A 12,930-nucleotide genomic window follows, 5' to 3' on the forward strand; every position below is an offset into this window, starting at 1 on the left:
AAACATCTGCCCATTGAAAGCAATGGGCAGACGTTTGTCTGTTCACACGAGGCGTAATTTACGCGCCGCTGTCAAATGACGGCGCGTAAATAGACGCCCGCGTCAAAGAAGTGACCTGTCACTTCTTTGGCCGTAATTGTAGCCGTTATTCATTGACTCCAATGAATAGCAGCGCTAATTACGCCCGTAATTGACGCGGCGTTCAAGCGCCTGCACATGCCGTTACGGCTGAAATTACGGGGATGTTTTCAGACTGAAATATCCCCGTAAATTCAGCCGTTACGGACGCCCTCGTGTGAACATACCCTAAAGGTGAGTGATTGCCATCTTTTCACTTGTTGTGGGGGGACGTGGCCCAGAGTCTAGGTGGCTTGGCAGCAGGGGTGCTTCTGGGCCGCTCTCTCTGGGGGTGCGGTATTGTGGTGGCGGGCGCAACTAATAGAGTTGGGACCCACTTATCGGAGGTCGCCGTGAAGTGACAAGTGTCTTATACAATGATCAAAATGGTAACGGAGAATCTCCTGTTTATTGATTAGATTGTGGATGTGCGCTCCTTGTTTCTCCTCTTCAACCAGTATATTTTAGGGAAACGTTCACGCAGTTTATGGAGGGGCCGTATATGTGACGGCTGCAAATAACCGGATCACAAAGTGTGAACTGGGTCCAGATCTGCCAATTCCCAACATTGTAACGTCGGTGTCCGGTATCGCACCTTGCGGTAACGCTTTGAATCATTCATGCTATTGATAACGGGAGGACTCCACAGCGACATCTGGAAGTTGCGGTAAATTTGCGTCAAGACCGCGACCTCAGTGTTCCACTATGAAAAACAATAGGCGCAAGTAATATTCCGACCATCACAAAGTCTGACATGGATCAACATTTACAGGGGCCGAACCTTAGAACATGTGATACCAATCACCTTCCTGCAGCAGCCCGGGGGTGTCGGGGTTAATAATCTCTGGATAAGGGATCTCCATTTGCTATCACAGGTTACCCTCCCCCGCAGTGGAGTGTTAGCTCTTGTGTCTACATTACTCAGCAGCTGATGGCGGAGAATGAGGGATTTCCCAGGGAGAGTAAAGCGCCAGCAGTAAATGAAAGTGAAACTCAGGGCTGTTTGTGTGACACTCCCTATAGATCTCACCCCCAGAACAGGCTCCTACAGACCCGCAGACCCAAAACAACTCCACTGAGCCCCCACCATGGGAGACGGCCCCTACCAGTTCCCTGTGGCTCTTAAGTGGGACGAGGGCCCCGACAGCCTGAAACAAGTGAAGAACAAACTTCTGCTGCATTTCCAGAGCAAGAACAAGTCTAATGGTGGAGAATGTCAGATCCGGGACTTGGACTGCAGCCGGGGGTACATCCTGATACACTTCAAAGATGAGGGGGGTAAGTACTGAGGACTGGGGGTACATCCTGATACACTGCAGAGATGAGGCGGGTAAGTACTGAGGACTGGGGGTACATCCTGATACACTGCAGAGATGAGGGGGGTAATTACTGAGGACTGGGGGTACATCCTGATACACTTCAGAGATGAGGGGGGTAAGTACTGAGGACTGGGGGTACATCCTGATACACTGCAGAGATGAGGGGGGTAAGTACTGAGGACTGGGGGTACATCCTGATACACTGCAGAGATGAGGGGGGTAATTACTGAGGACTGGGGGTACATCCTGATACACTTCAGAGATGAGGGGGGTAAGTACTGAGGACTGGGGGTACATCCTGATACACTGCAGAGATGAGGGGGGTAATTACTGAGGACTGGGGGCACATCCTGATACACTGCAGAGATGAGGGGGGTAATTACTGAGGACTGGGGGCACATCCTGATACACTGCAAAGATGAGGCGGGTAAGTACTGAGGACTGGGGGTACATCCTGATACACTGCAGAGATGAGGGGGGTAATTACTGAGGACTGGGGGTACATCCTGATACACTTCAAAGATGAGGCGGGTAAGTACTGAGGACTGGGGGTACATCCTGATACACTGCAGAGATGAGGGGGGTAAGTACTGAGGACTGGGGGTACATCCTGATACACTTCAAAGATGAGGCGGGTAAGTACTGAGGACTGGGGGTACATCCTGATACACTGCAGAGATGAGGGGGGTAATTACTGAGGACTGGGGGTACATCCTGATACACTGCAGAGATGAGGGGGGTAAGTACTGAGGACTGGGGGTACATCCTGATACACTGCAGAGATGAGGGGGGTAAGTACTGAGGACTGGGGGTACATCCTGATACACTGCAGAGATGAGGCGGGTAATTACTGAGGACTGGGGGTACATCCTGATACACTTCAAAGATGAGGCGGGTAAGTACTGAGGACTGGGGGTACATCCTGATACACTGCAGAGATGAGGGGGGTAAGTACTGAGGACTGGGGGTACATCCTGATACACTGCAGAGATGAGGGGGGTAATTACTGAGGACTGGGGGTACATCCTGATAAACTGCAGAGATGAGGCGGGTAAGTACTGAGGACTGGGGGTACATCCTGATACACTGCAGAGATGAGGGGGGTAATTACTGAGGACTGGGGGTACATCCTGATACACTGCAGAGATGAGGGGGGTAAGTACTGAGGACTGGGGGTACATCCTGATACACTGCAGAGATGAGGGGGGTAAGTACTGAGGACTGGGGGTACATCCTGATACACTGCAGAGATGAGGGGGGTAATTACTGAGGACTGGGGGTACATCCTGATACACTGCAGAGATGAGGGGGTAATTACTGAGGACTGGGGGTACATCCTGATACACTGCAGAGATGAGGGGGGTAATTACTGAGGACTGGGGGTACATCCTGATACACTGCAGAGATGAGGGGGTAATTACTGAGGACTGGGGGTACATCCTGATACACTGCAGAGATGAGGGGGGTAAGTACTGAGGACTGGGGGTACATCCTGATACACTGCAGAGATGAGGCGGGTAATTACTGAGGACTGGGGGTACATCCTGATACACTGCAGAGATGAGGGGGTAATTACTGAGGACTGGGGGTACATCCTGATACACTGCAGAGATGAGGGGGTAATTACTGAGGACTGGGGGTACATCCTGATACACTGCAGAGATGAAGGGGTAATTACTGAGGACTGGGGGTACATCCTGATACACTGCAGAGATGAGGGGGGTAAGTACTGAGGACTGGGGGTACATCCTGATACACTGCAGAGATGAGGGGGGTAATTACTGAGGACTGGGGGTACATCCTGATAAACTGCAGAGATGAGGCGGGTAAGTACTGAGGACTGGGGGTACATCCTGATACACTGCAGAGATGAGGGGGGTAAGTACTGAGGACTGGGGGTACATCCTGATACACTGCAGAGATGAGGGGGGTAAGTACTGAGGACTGGGGGTACATCCTGATACACTGCAGAGATGAGGGGGGTAATTACTGAGGACTGGGGGTACATCCTGATACACTTCAAAGATGAGGCGGGTAAGTACTGAGGACTGGGGGTACATCCTGATACACTGCAGAGATGAGGGGGGTAATTACTGAGGACTGTGGGTACAGCCTGATACACTGCAGAGATGAGGCGGGTAAGTACTGAGGACTGGGGGTACATCCTGATAAACTGCAGAGATGAGGCGGGTAAGTACTGAGGACTGGGGGTACATCCTGATACACTGCAGAGATGAGGGGGTAATTACTGAGGACTGGGGGTACATCCTGATACACTGCAGAGATGAGGGGGGTAAGTACTGAGGACTGGGGGTACATCCTGATACACTGCAGAGATGAGGGGGGTAATTACTGAGGACTGGGGGTACATCCTGATAAACTGCAGAGATGAGGCGGGTAAGTACTGAGGACTGGGGGTACATCCTGATACACTGCAGAGATGAGGGGGGTAATTACTGAGGACTGGGGGTACATCCTGATACACTTCAAAGATGAGGGGGGTAAGTACTGAGGACTGGGGGTACATCCTGATACACTGCAGAGATGAGGGGGGTAAGTACTGAGGACTGGGGGTACATTCTGATACACTGCAGAGATGAGGGGGGTAATTACTGAGGACTGGGGGTACATCCTGATACACTTCAAAGATGAGGGGGGTAAGTACTGAGGACTGGGGGTACATCCTGATACACTGCAGAGATGAGGGGGGTAAGTACTGAGGACTGGGGGTACATCCTGATACACTTCAAAGATGAGGGGGGTAATTACTGAGGACTGGGGGTACATCCTGATACACTGCAGAGATGAGGGGGGTAAGTACTGAGGACTGGGGGTACATCCTGATACACTGCAGAGATGAGGGGGGTAAGTACTGAGGACTGGGGGTACATCCTGATACACTTCAAAGATGAGGGGGGTAAGTACTGAGGACTGGGGGTACATCCTGATACACTTCAAAGATGAGGGGGGTAAGTACTGAGGACTGGGGGTACATCCTGATACACTTCAAAGATGAGGGGGGTAAGTACTGAGGACTGGGGGTACATCCTGATACACTGCAGAGATGAGGCGGGTAATTACTGAGGACTGGGGGTACATCCTGATACACTGCAGAGATGAGGGGGGTAAGTACTGAGGACTGGGGGTACATCCTGATACACTACAGAGATGATGGGGTAATTACTGAGGACTGGGGGTACATCCTGATACACTTCAAAGATGAGGGGGGTAAGTACTGAGGACTGGGGGTACATCCTGATACACTTCAAAGATGAGGGGGGTAAGTACTGAGGACTGGGGGTACATCCTGATACACTGCAGAGATGAGGGGGGTAAGTACTGAGGACTGGGGGTACATCCTGATATACTGCAGAGATGAGGGGGGTAATTACTGAGGACTGGGGGTACATCCTGATACACTGCAGAGATGAGGGGGTAAGTACTGAGGACTGGGGGTACATCCTGATACACTGCAGAGATAAGGGGGGTAATTACTGAGGACTGGGGGTACATCCTGATACACTTCAAAGATGAGGCGGGTAAGTACTGAGGACTGGGGGTACATCCTGATACACTGCAGAGATGAGGGGGGTAATTACTGAGGACTGGGGGTACATCCTGATACACTTCAAAGATGAGGGGGGTAAGTACTGAGGACTGGGGGTACATCCTGATACACTGCAGAGATGAGGGGGGTAAGTACTGAGGACTGGGGGTACATCCTGATACACTGCAGAGATGAGGGGGGTAATTACTGAGGACTGGGGGTACATCCTGATACACTGCAGAGATGAGGGGGGTGAGGACTGGGGGCACATCCTGATACACTTCAAAGATGAGGGGGGTAAGTACTGAGGACTGGGGGTACATCCTGATACACTGCAGAGATGAGGGGGGTAATTACTGAGGACTGGGGGTACATCCTGATACACTGCAGAGATGAGGCGGGTAATTACTGAGGACTGGGGGTACATCCTGATACACTGCAGAGATGAGGGGGTAATTACTGAGGACTGGGGGTACATCCTGATACACTGCAGAGATGAGGGGGGTAAGTACTGAGGACTGGGGGTACATCCTGATACACTACAGAGATGAGGGGGGTAATTACTGAGGACTGGGGGTACATCCTGATACACTGCAGAGATGAGGGGGGTAAGTACTGAGGACTGGGGGTACATCCTGATACACTGCAGAGATGAGGGGGGTAATTACTGAGGACTGGGGGTACATCCTGATACACTGCAGAGATGAGGGGGGTAATTACTGAGGACTGGGGGTACATCCTGATACACTGCTGAGATGAGGGGGGTAAGTACTGAGGACTGGGGGTTCATCCTGATACACTGCAGAGATGAGGGGGGTAATTACTGAGGACTCGGGGGTACATCCTGATGCACTGCAGAGATGAGGGGGGTAAGTACTGAGGACTGGGGGTACATCCTGATGCACTGCAGAGATGAGGGGGGTAAGTACTGAGGACTGGGGGTACATCCTGATACACTGCAGAGATGAGGCGGGTAAGTACTGAGGACTGGGGGCACATCCTGATACACTGCAGAGATGAGGGGGGTAAGTACTGAGGACTGGGGGTACATCCTGATACACTGCAGAGATGAGGGGGGTAAGTACTGAGGACTGGGGGTACATCCTGATACACTGCAGAGATGAGGGGGGTAAGTACTGAGGACTGGGGGTACATCCTGATACACTGCAGAGATGAGGGGTAATTACTGAAGACTGGGGGTACATCCTGATACACTGCAGAGATGAGGCGGGTAATTGCTGAGGACTGGGGGTACATTCTGATACACTGCAGAGATGAGGGGGGTAAGTACTGAGGACTGGGGGTACATCCTGATACACTGCAGAGATGAGGGGGGTAATTACTGAGGACTGGGGGTACATCCTGATACACTGCAGAGATGAGGGGGGTAAGTACTGAGGACTGGGGGTACATCCTGATACACTGCAGAGATGAGGGGGGTAATTACTGAGGACTGGGGGTACATCCTGATACACTGCAGAGATGAGGGGGGTAATTACTGAGGACTGGGGGCACATCCTGATTCACTGCAGAGATGAGGCGGGTAAGTACTGAGGACTGGGGGGTACATCCTGATAAACTGCAGAGATGAGGCGGGTAAGTACTGAGGACTGGGGGTACATCCTGATAAACTGCAGAGATGAGGCGGGTAAGTACTGAGGACTGGGGGGTACATCCTGATAAACTGCAGAGATAAGGCAGGTAAGTACTGAGGACTGGGGGGTACATCTTTCTGTATATAATTATATATACACAGCTGGTATAAGTTATACATCTTCTTGTATATAGTGATATGGAGCATGCTGGTATAACCTGGGTATCTCCTGTATATAATATATGTACAGCTGGTATAAGTTATACATCTTCTTGTATATAGTGATATGGAGCATGCTGGTATAACCTGGGCATCGTCTGTATATAATTATATATGTACAGCTGGTATAAGTTATACATCTTCTTGTATATAGTGATATGGAGCATGCTGGTATAACCTGGGTATCTTCTGTATATAATTATATATGTACAGCTGGTATAAGTTATACATCTTCTTGTATATAGTGATATGGAGCATGCTGGTATAACCTGGGCATCTTCTGTATATAATTATATATGTACAGCTGGTATAAGTTATACATCTTCTTGTATATAGTGATATGGAGCATGCTGGTATAACCTGGGTATCTTCTGTATATAATTATATATGTACAGCTGGTATAAGTTATACATCTTCCTGTATATAGTGATATGGAGCATGCTGGTATAACCTGGGTATCTCCTGTATATAATGATATATGTACAGCTGGTATAAGTTATACATCTTCCTGTATATAGTGATCTGGAACATGCTGGTATAACCTGGGTATCTTCTGTATATAATTATATATGTACAGCTGGTATAAGTTATACTTCTTCTTGTATATAGTGATATGGAGCATGCTGGTATAACCTGGGTATCTTCTGTATATAATTATATATGTACAGCTGGTATAAGTTATACATCTTCCTGTATATAGTGATATGGAGCATGCTGGTATAACCTGGGTATCTTCTATATATCATTATATATGTACAGCTGGTATAAGTTATACATCTTCTTGTATACAGTGATATGGAGCATGCTGGTATAACCTGGGCATCTTCTGTATATAATTATATATGTACAGCTGGTATAAGTTATACATCTTCTTGTATATAGTGATATGGAGCATGCTGGTATAACCTGGGTATCTTCTGTATATAATTATATATGTACAGCTGGTATAAGTTACACATCTTCCTGTATATAGTGATATGGAGCATGCTGGTATAACCTGGGTATCTTCTGTACATAATTATATATGTACAGCTGGTATAAGTTATACATCTTCTTGTATATAGTGATATGGAGCATGCTGGTATAACCTGGGTATCTTCTGTACATAATTATATATGTACAGCTGGTATAAGTTATACATCTTCTTGTATATAGTGATATGGAGCATGCTGGTATAACATGGGTATCTTCTGTATATAATTATATATGTACAGCTGGTATAAGTTGTACATCTTCCTGTATATAGTGATATGGAGCATGCTGGTATAACCTGGGTATCTCCTGTATATAATTATATATGTACAGCTGGTATAAGTTATACATCTCCCTGTATATAGTGATATGGAGCATGCTGGTATAAGTTATACATCTTCTTGTATATAGTGATATGGAGCATGATGGTATAACCTAGGTATCTCCTGTATATAATTATATATCTACAGCTGGTATAAGTTATACATCTTCTTGTATATAGTGATATGGAGCATGCTGGTATAACCTGGGTATCTTCTGTATATAATTATATATGTACAGCTGGTATAAGTTATACATATTCTTGTATATAGTGATGTGGAGCATGCTGGTATAACCTGGGTATCTCCTGTATATAATTATATATGTAGAGCTGGTATAAGTTATACATCTTCTTGTATATAGTGATATGGAGCATGCTGGTATAACCTGGGTATCTCCTGTATATAATTATATATGTACAGCTGGTATAAGTTATACATCTTCTTGTATATAGTGATATGGAGCATGCTGGTATAACCTGGGTATCTTCTGTATATCATTATATATGTACAGCTGGTATAAGTTATACATCTTCTTGTATATAGTGATATGGAGCATGCTGGTATAACATGGGTATCTCCTGTATATAATTATATATGTACAGCTGGTATAAGTTATACATCTTGTTGTATATAGTGATATGGAGCATGCTGGTATAACCTGGGTATCTTCTCTATATAATTATATATGTACAGCTGGTATAAGTTATACATCTTGTATATAGTGACATGGAGCATGCTGGTATAACCTGGGTATCTTCTGTATATAATTATATATGTACAGCTGGTATAAGTTATACATCTTCTTGTATATAGTGATATGGAGCATGCTGGTATAACCTGGGTATCTTCTGTATATAATTATATATGTACAGCTGGTATAAGTTATACATCTTCTTGTATATAGTGATATGGAGCATGCTGGTATAACCTGGGTATATGCTGTATATAATTATATATGTACAGCTGGTATAAGTTATACATCTTCTTGTATATAGTGATATGGAGCATGCTGGTATAACCTGGGTATCTTCTGTATATAATTATATATGTACAGCTGGTATAAGTTATACATCTTGTTGTATATAGTGATATGGAGCATGCTGGTATAACCTGGGTATCTTCTCTATATAATTATATATGTACAGCTGGTATAAGTTATACATCTTGTATATAGTGACATGGAGCATGCTGGTATAACCTGGGTATCTTCTGTATATAATTATACATGTACAGCTGGTATAAGTTATACATCTTCTTGTATATAGTGATCTGGAGCATGCTGGTATAACCTGGGTATCTTCTGTATATAATTATATATGTACAGCTGGTATAAGTTATACATCTTCTTGTATATAGTGATATGGAGCATGCTGGTATAACCTGGGTATCCTCTGTATATAATTATATATGTACAGCTGGTATAAGTTATACATCTTCCTGTATATAGTGATATGGAGCATGCTGGTATAACCTGGGTATCTCCTGTATATAATTATATATGTACAGCTGGTATAAGTTATACATCTTCCTGTATATAGTGATCTGGAGCATGCTGGTATAACCTGGGTATCCTCTGTATATAATTATATATGTACAGCTGGTATAAGTTATACATCTTCTTGTATATAGTGATATGGAGCATGCTGGTATAACCTGGGTATCTTCTGTATATAGTTATATATGTACAGCTGGTATAAGTCATACATCTTCCTGTATATAGTGATATGGAGCATGCTGGTATAACCTGGGTATCTTCTGTATATAATTATATATGTACAGCTGGTATAAGTTATACATCTTCTTGTATATAGTGATATGGAGCATGCTGGTATAACCTCGGTATCTTCTGTATATAATTATATATGTACAGCTGGTATAAGTTATACATCTTCTTGTATATAGTGATCTGGAACATGCTGGTATAACCTGGGTATCTTCTGTATATAATTATATATGTACAGCTGGTATAAGTTATACATCTTCTTGTATATAGTGATCTGGAACATGCTGGTATAACCTGGGTATCTTCTGTATATAATTATATATGTACAGCTGGTATAAGTTATACATCTTCTTGTATATAGTGATATGGAGCATGCTGGTATAACCTGGGTATCTTCTGTATATAATTATATATGTACAGCTGGTGTAAGTTATACATCTTCTTGTATATAGTGATATGGAGCATGCTGGTATAACATGGGTATCTCCTGTATATAATTATATATGTACAGCTGGTATACGTTATACATCTTCTTGTATATAGTGATATGGAGCATGCTGGTATAACCTGGGTATCTTCTGTATATAATTATATATGTACAGCTGGTATAAGTTATACATCTTCCTGTATATAGTGATATGGAGCATGCTGGTATAACCTGGGTATCTCCTGTATATAATGATATATGTACAGCTGGTATAAGTTATACATCTTCCTGTATATAGTGATATGGAGCATGCTGGTATAACCTGGGTATCTCCTGTATATAATGATATATGTACAGCTGGTATAAGTTACACATCTTCCTGTATATAGTGATATGGAGCATGCTTGTATAACCTGGTTATCTTCTGTATATAATTATATATGTACAGCTGGTATAAGTTACACATCTTCCTGTATATAGTGATATGGAGCATGCTGGTATAACCTGGGTATCTTCTGTATATAATTATATATGTACAGCTGGTATAAGTTATACATCTTCTTGTATATAGTGATATGGAGCATGCTGGTATAACCTGGGTATCTTCTGTATATAATTATATCTGTACAGCTGGTATAAGTTATACATCTTCTTGTATATAGTGATATGGAGCATGCTGGTATAACCTGGGTATCTTCTGTATATAATTATATCTGTACAGCTGGTATAAGTTATACATCTTCTTGTATATAGTGATATGGAGCATGCTGGTATAACCTGGGTATCTTCTGTATATCATTATATATGTACAGCTGGTATAAGTTATACATCTTCTTGTATATAGTGATATGGAGCATGCTGGTATAACATGGGTATCTCCTGTATATAATTATATATGTACAGCTGGTATAAGTTATACATCTTGTTGTATATAGTGATATGGAGCATGCTGGTATAACCTGGGTATCTTCTCTATATAATTATATATGTACAGCTGGTATAAGTTATACATCTTGTATATAGTGACATGGAGCATGCTGGTATAACCTGGGTATATGCTGTATATAATTATATATGTACAGCTGGTATAAGTTATACATCTTCTTGTATATAGTGATATGGAGCATGCTGGTATAACCTGGGTATCTTCTGTATATAATTATATATGTACAGCTGGTATAAGTTATACATCTTGTTGTATATAGTGATATGGAGCATGCTGGTATAACCTGGGTATCTTCTCTATATAATTATATATGTACAGCTGGTATAAGTTATACATCTTGTATATAGTGACATGGAGCATGCTGGTATAACCTGGGTATCTTCTGTATATAATTATACATGTACAGCTGGTATAAGTTATACATCTTCCTGTATATAGTGATATGGAGCATGCTGGTATAACCTGGGTATCTTCTGTATATAATTATATATGTACAGCTGGTATAAGTTATACATCTTCTTGTATATAGTGATCTGGAGCATGCTGGTATAACCTGGGTATCTTCTGTATATAATTATATATGTACAGCTGGTATAAGTTATACATCTTCTTGTATATAGTGATATGGAGCATGCTGGTATAACCTGGGTATCCTCTGTATATAATTATATATGTACAGCTGGTATAAGTTATACATCTTCCTGTATATAGTGATATGGAGCATGCTGGTATAACCTGGGTATCTCCTGTATATAATTATATATGTACAGCTGGTATAAGTTATACATCTTCCTGTATATAGTGATCTGGAGCATGCTGGTATAACCTGGGTATCCTCTGTATATAATTATATATGTACAGCTGGTATAAGTTATACATCTTCTTGTATATAGTGATATGGAGCATGCTGGTATAACCTGGGTATCTTCTGTATATAGTTATATATGTACAGCTGGTATAAGTCATACATCTTCCTGTATATAGTGATATGGAGCATGCTGGTATAACCTGGGTATCTTCTGTATATAATTATATATGTACAGCTGGTATAAGTTATACATCTTCTTGTATATAGTGATATGGAGCATGCTGGTATAACCTCGGTATCTTCTGTATATAATTATATATGTACAGCTGGTATAAGTTATACATCTTCTTGTATATAGTGATCTGGAACATGCTGGTATAACCTGGGTATCTTCTGTATATAATTATATATGTACAGCTGGTATAAGTTATACATCTTCTTGTATATAGTGATCTGGAACATGCTGGTATAACCTGGGTATCTTCTGTATATAATTATATATGTACAGCTGGTATAAGTTATACATCTTCTTGTATATAGTGATATGGAGCATGCTGGTATAACCTGGGTATCTTCTGTATATAATTATATATGTACAGCTGGTGTAAGTTATACATCTTCTTGTATATAGTGATATGGAGCATGCTGGTATAACATGGGTATCTCCTGTATATAATTATATATGTACAGCTGGTATACGTTATACATCTTCTTGTATATAGTGATATGGAGCATGCTGGTATAACCTGGGTATCTTCTGTATATAATTATATATGTACAGCTGGTATAAGTTATACATCTTCCTGTATATAGTGATATGGAGCATGCTGGTATAACCTGGGTATCTCCTGTATATAATGATATATGTACAGCTGGTATAAGTTATACATCTTCCTGTATATAGTGATATGGAGCATGCTGGTATAACCTGGGTA

General features: G+C 42.8%; 2 protein-coding genes across 2 annotated transcripts in view; one reads left to right on the forward strand and one right to left on the reverse strand.

Moving 5' to 3' along the window:
* PARP9 (poly(ADP-ribose) polymerase family member 9) overlaps positions 1 to 12,930 on the reverse strand; it is a 118,316-nt gene that overhangs the window by 101,956 nt on the left and 3,430 nt on the right. The window lies entirely within an intron of this gene.
* The window catches only part of LOC142655166 (protein mono-ADP-ribosyltransferase PARP14-like), a 75,260-nt gene continuing 63,359 nt past the window's right edge, over positions 1,030 to 12,930 (forward strand). Inside the window, exon 1 of the mRNA XM_075828997.1 lies at positions 1,030 to 1,395. Coding sequence (XP_075685112.1) covers positions 1,206 to 1,395 — 190 coding nt within the window. The 5' untranslated portion in view covers positions 1,030 to 1,205. The remainder of the gene's footprint in view (positions 1,396 to 12,930) is intronic.

Source organism: Rhinoderma darwinii, chromosome 6, assembly GCF_050947455.1.
Source record: "Rhinoderma darwinii isolate aRhiDar2 chromosome 6, aRhiDar2.hap1, whole genome shotgun sequence".
In the NCBI taxonomy this organism is placed as follows: domain Eukaryota; kingdom Metazoa; phylum Chordata; class Amphibia; order Anura; family Rhinodermatidae; genus Rhinoderma; species Rhinoderma darwinii.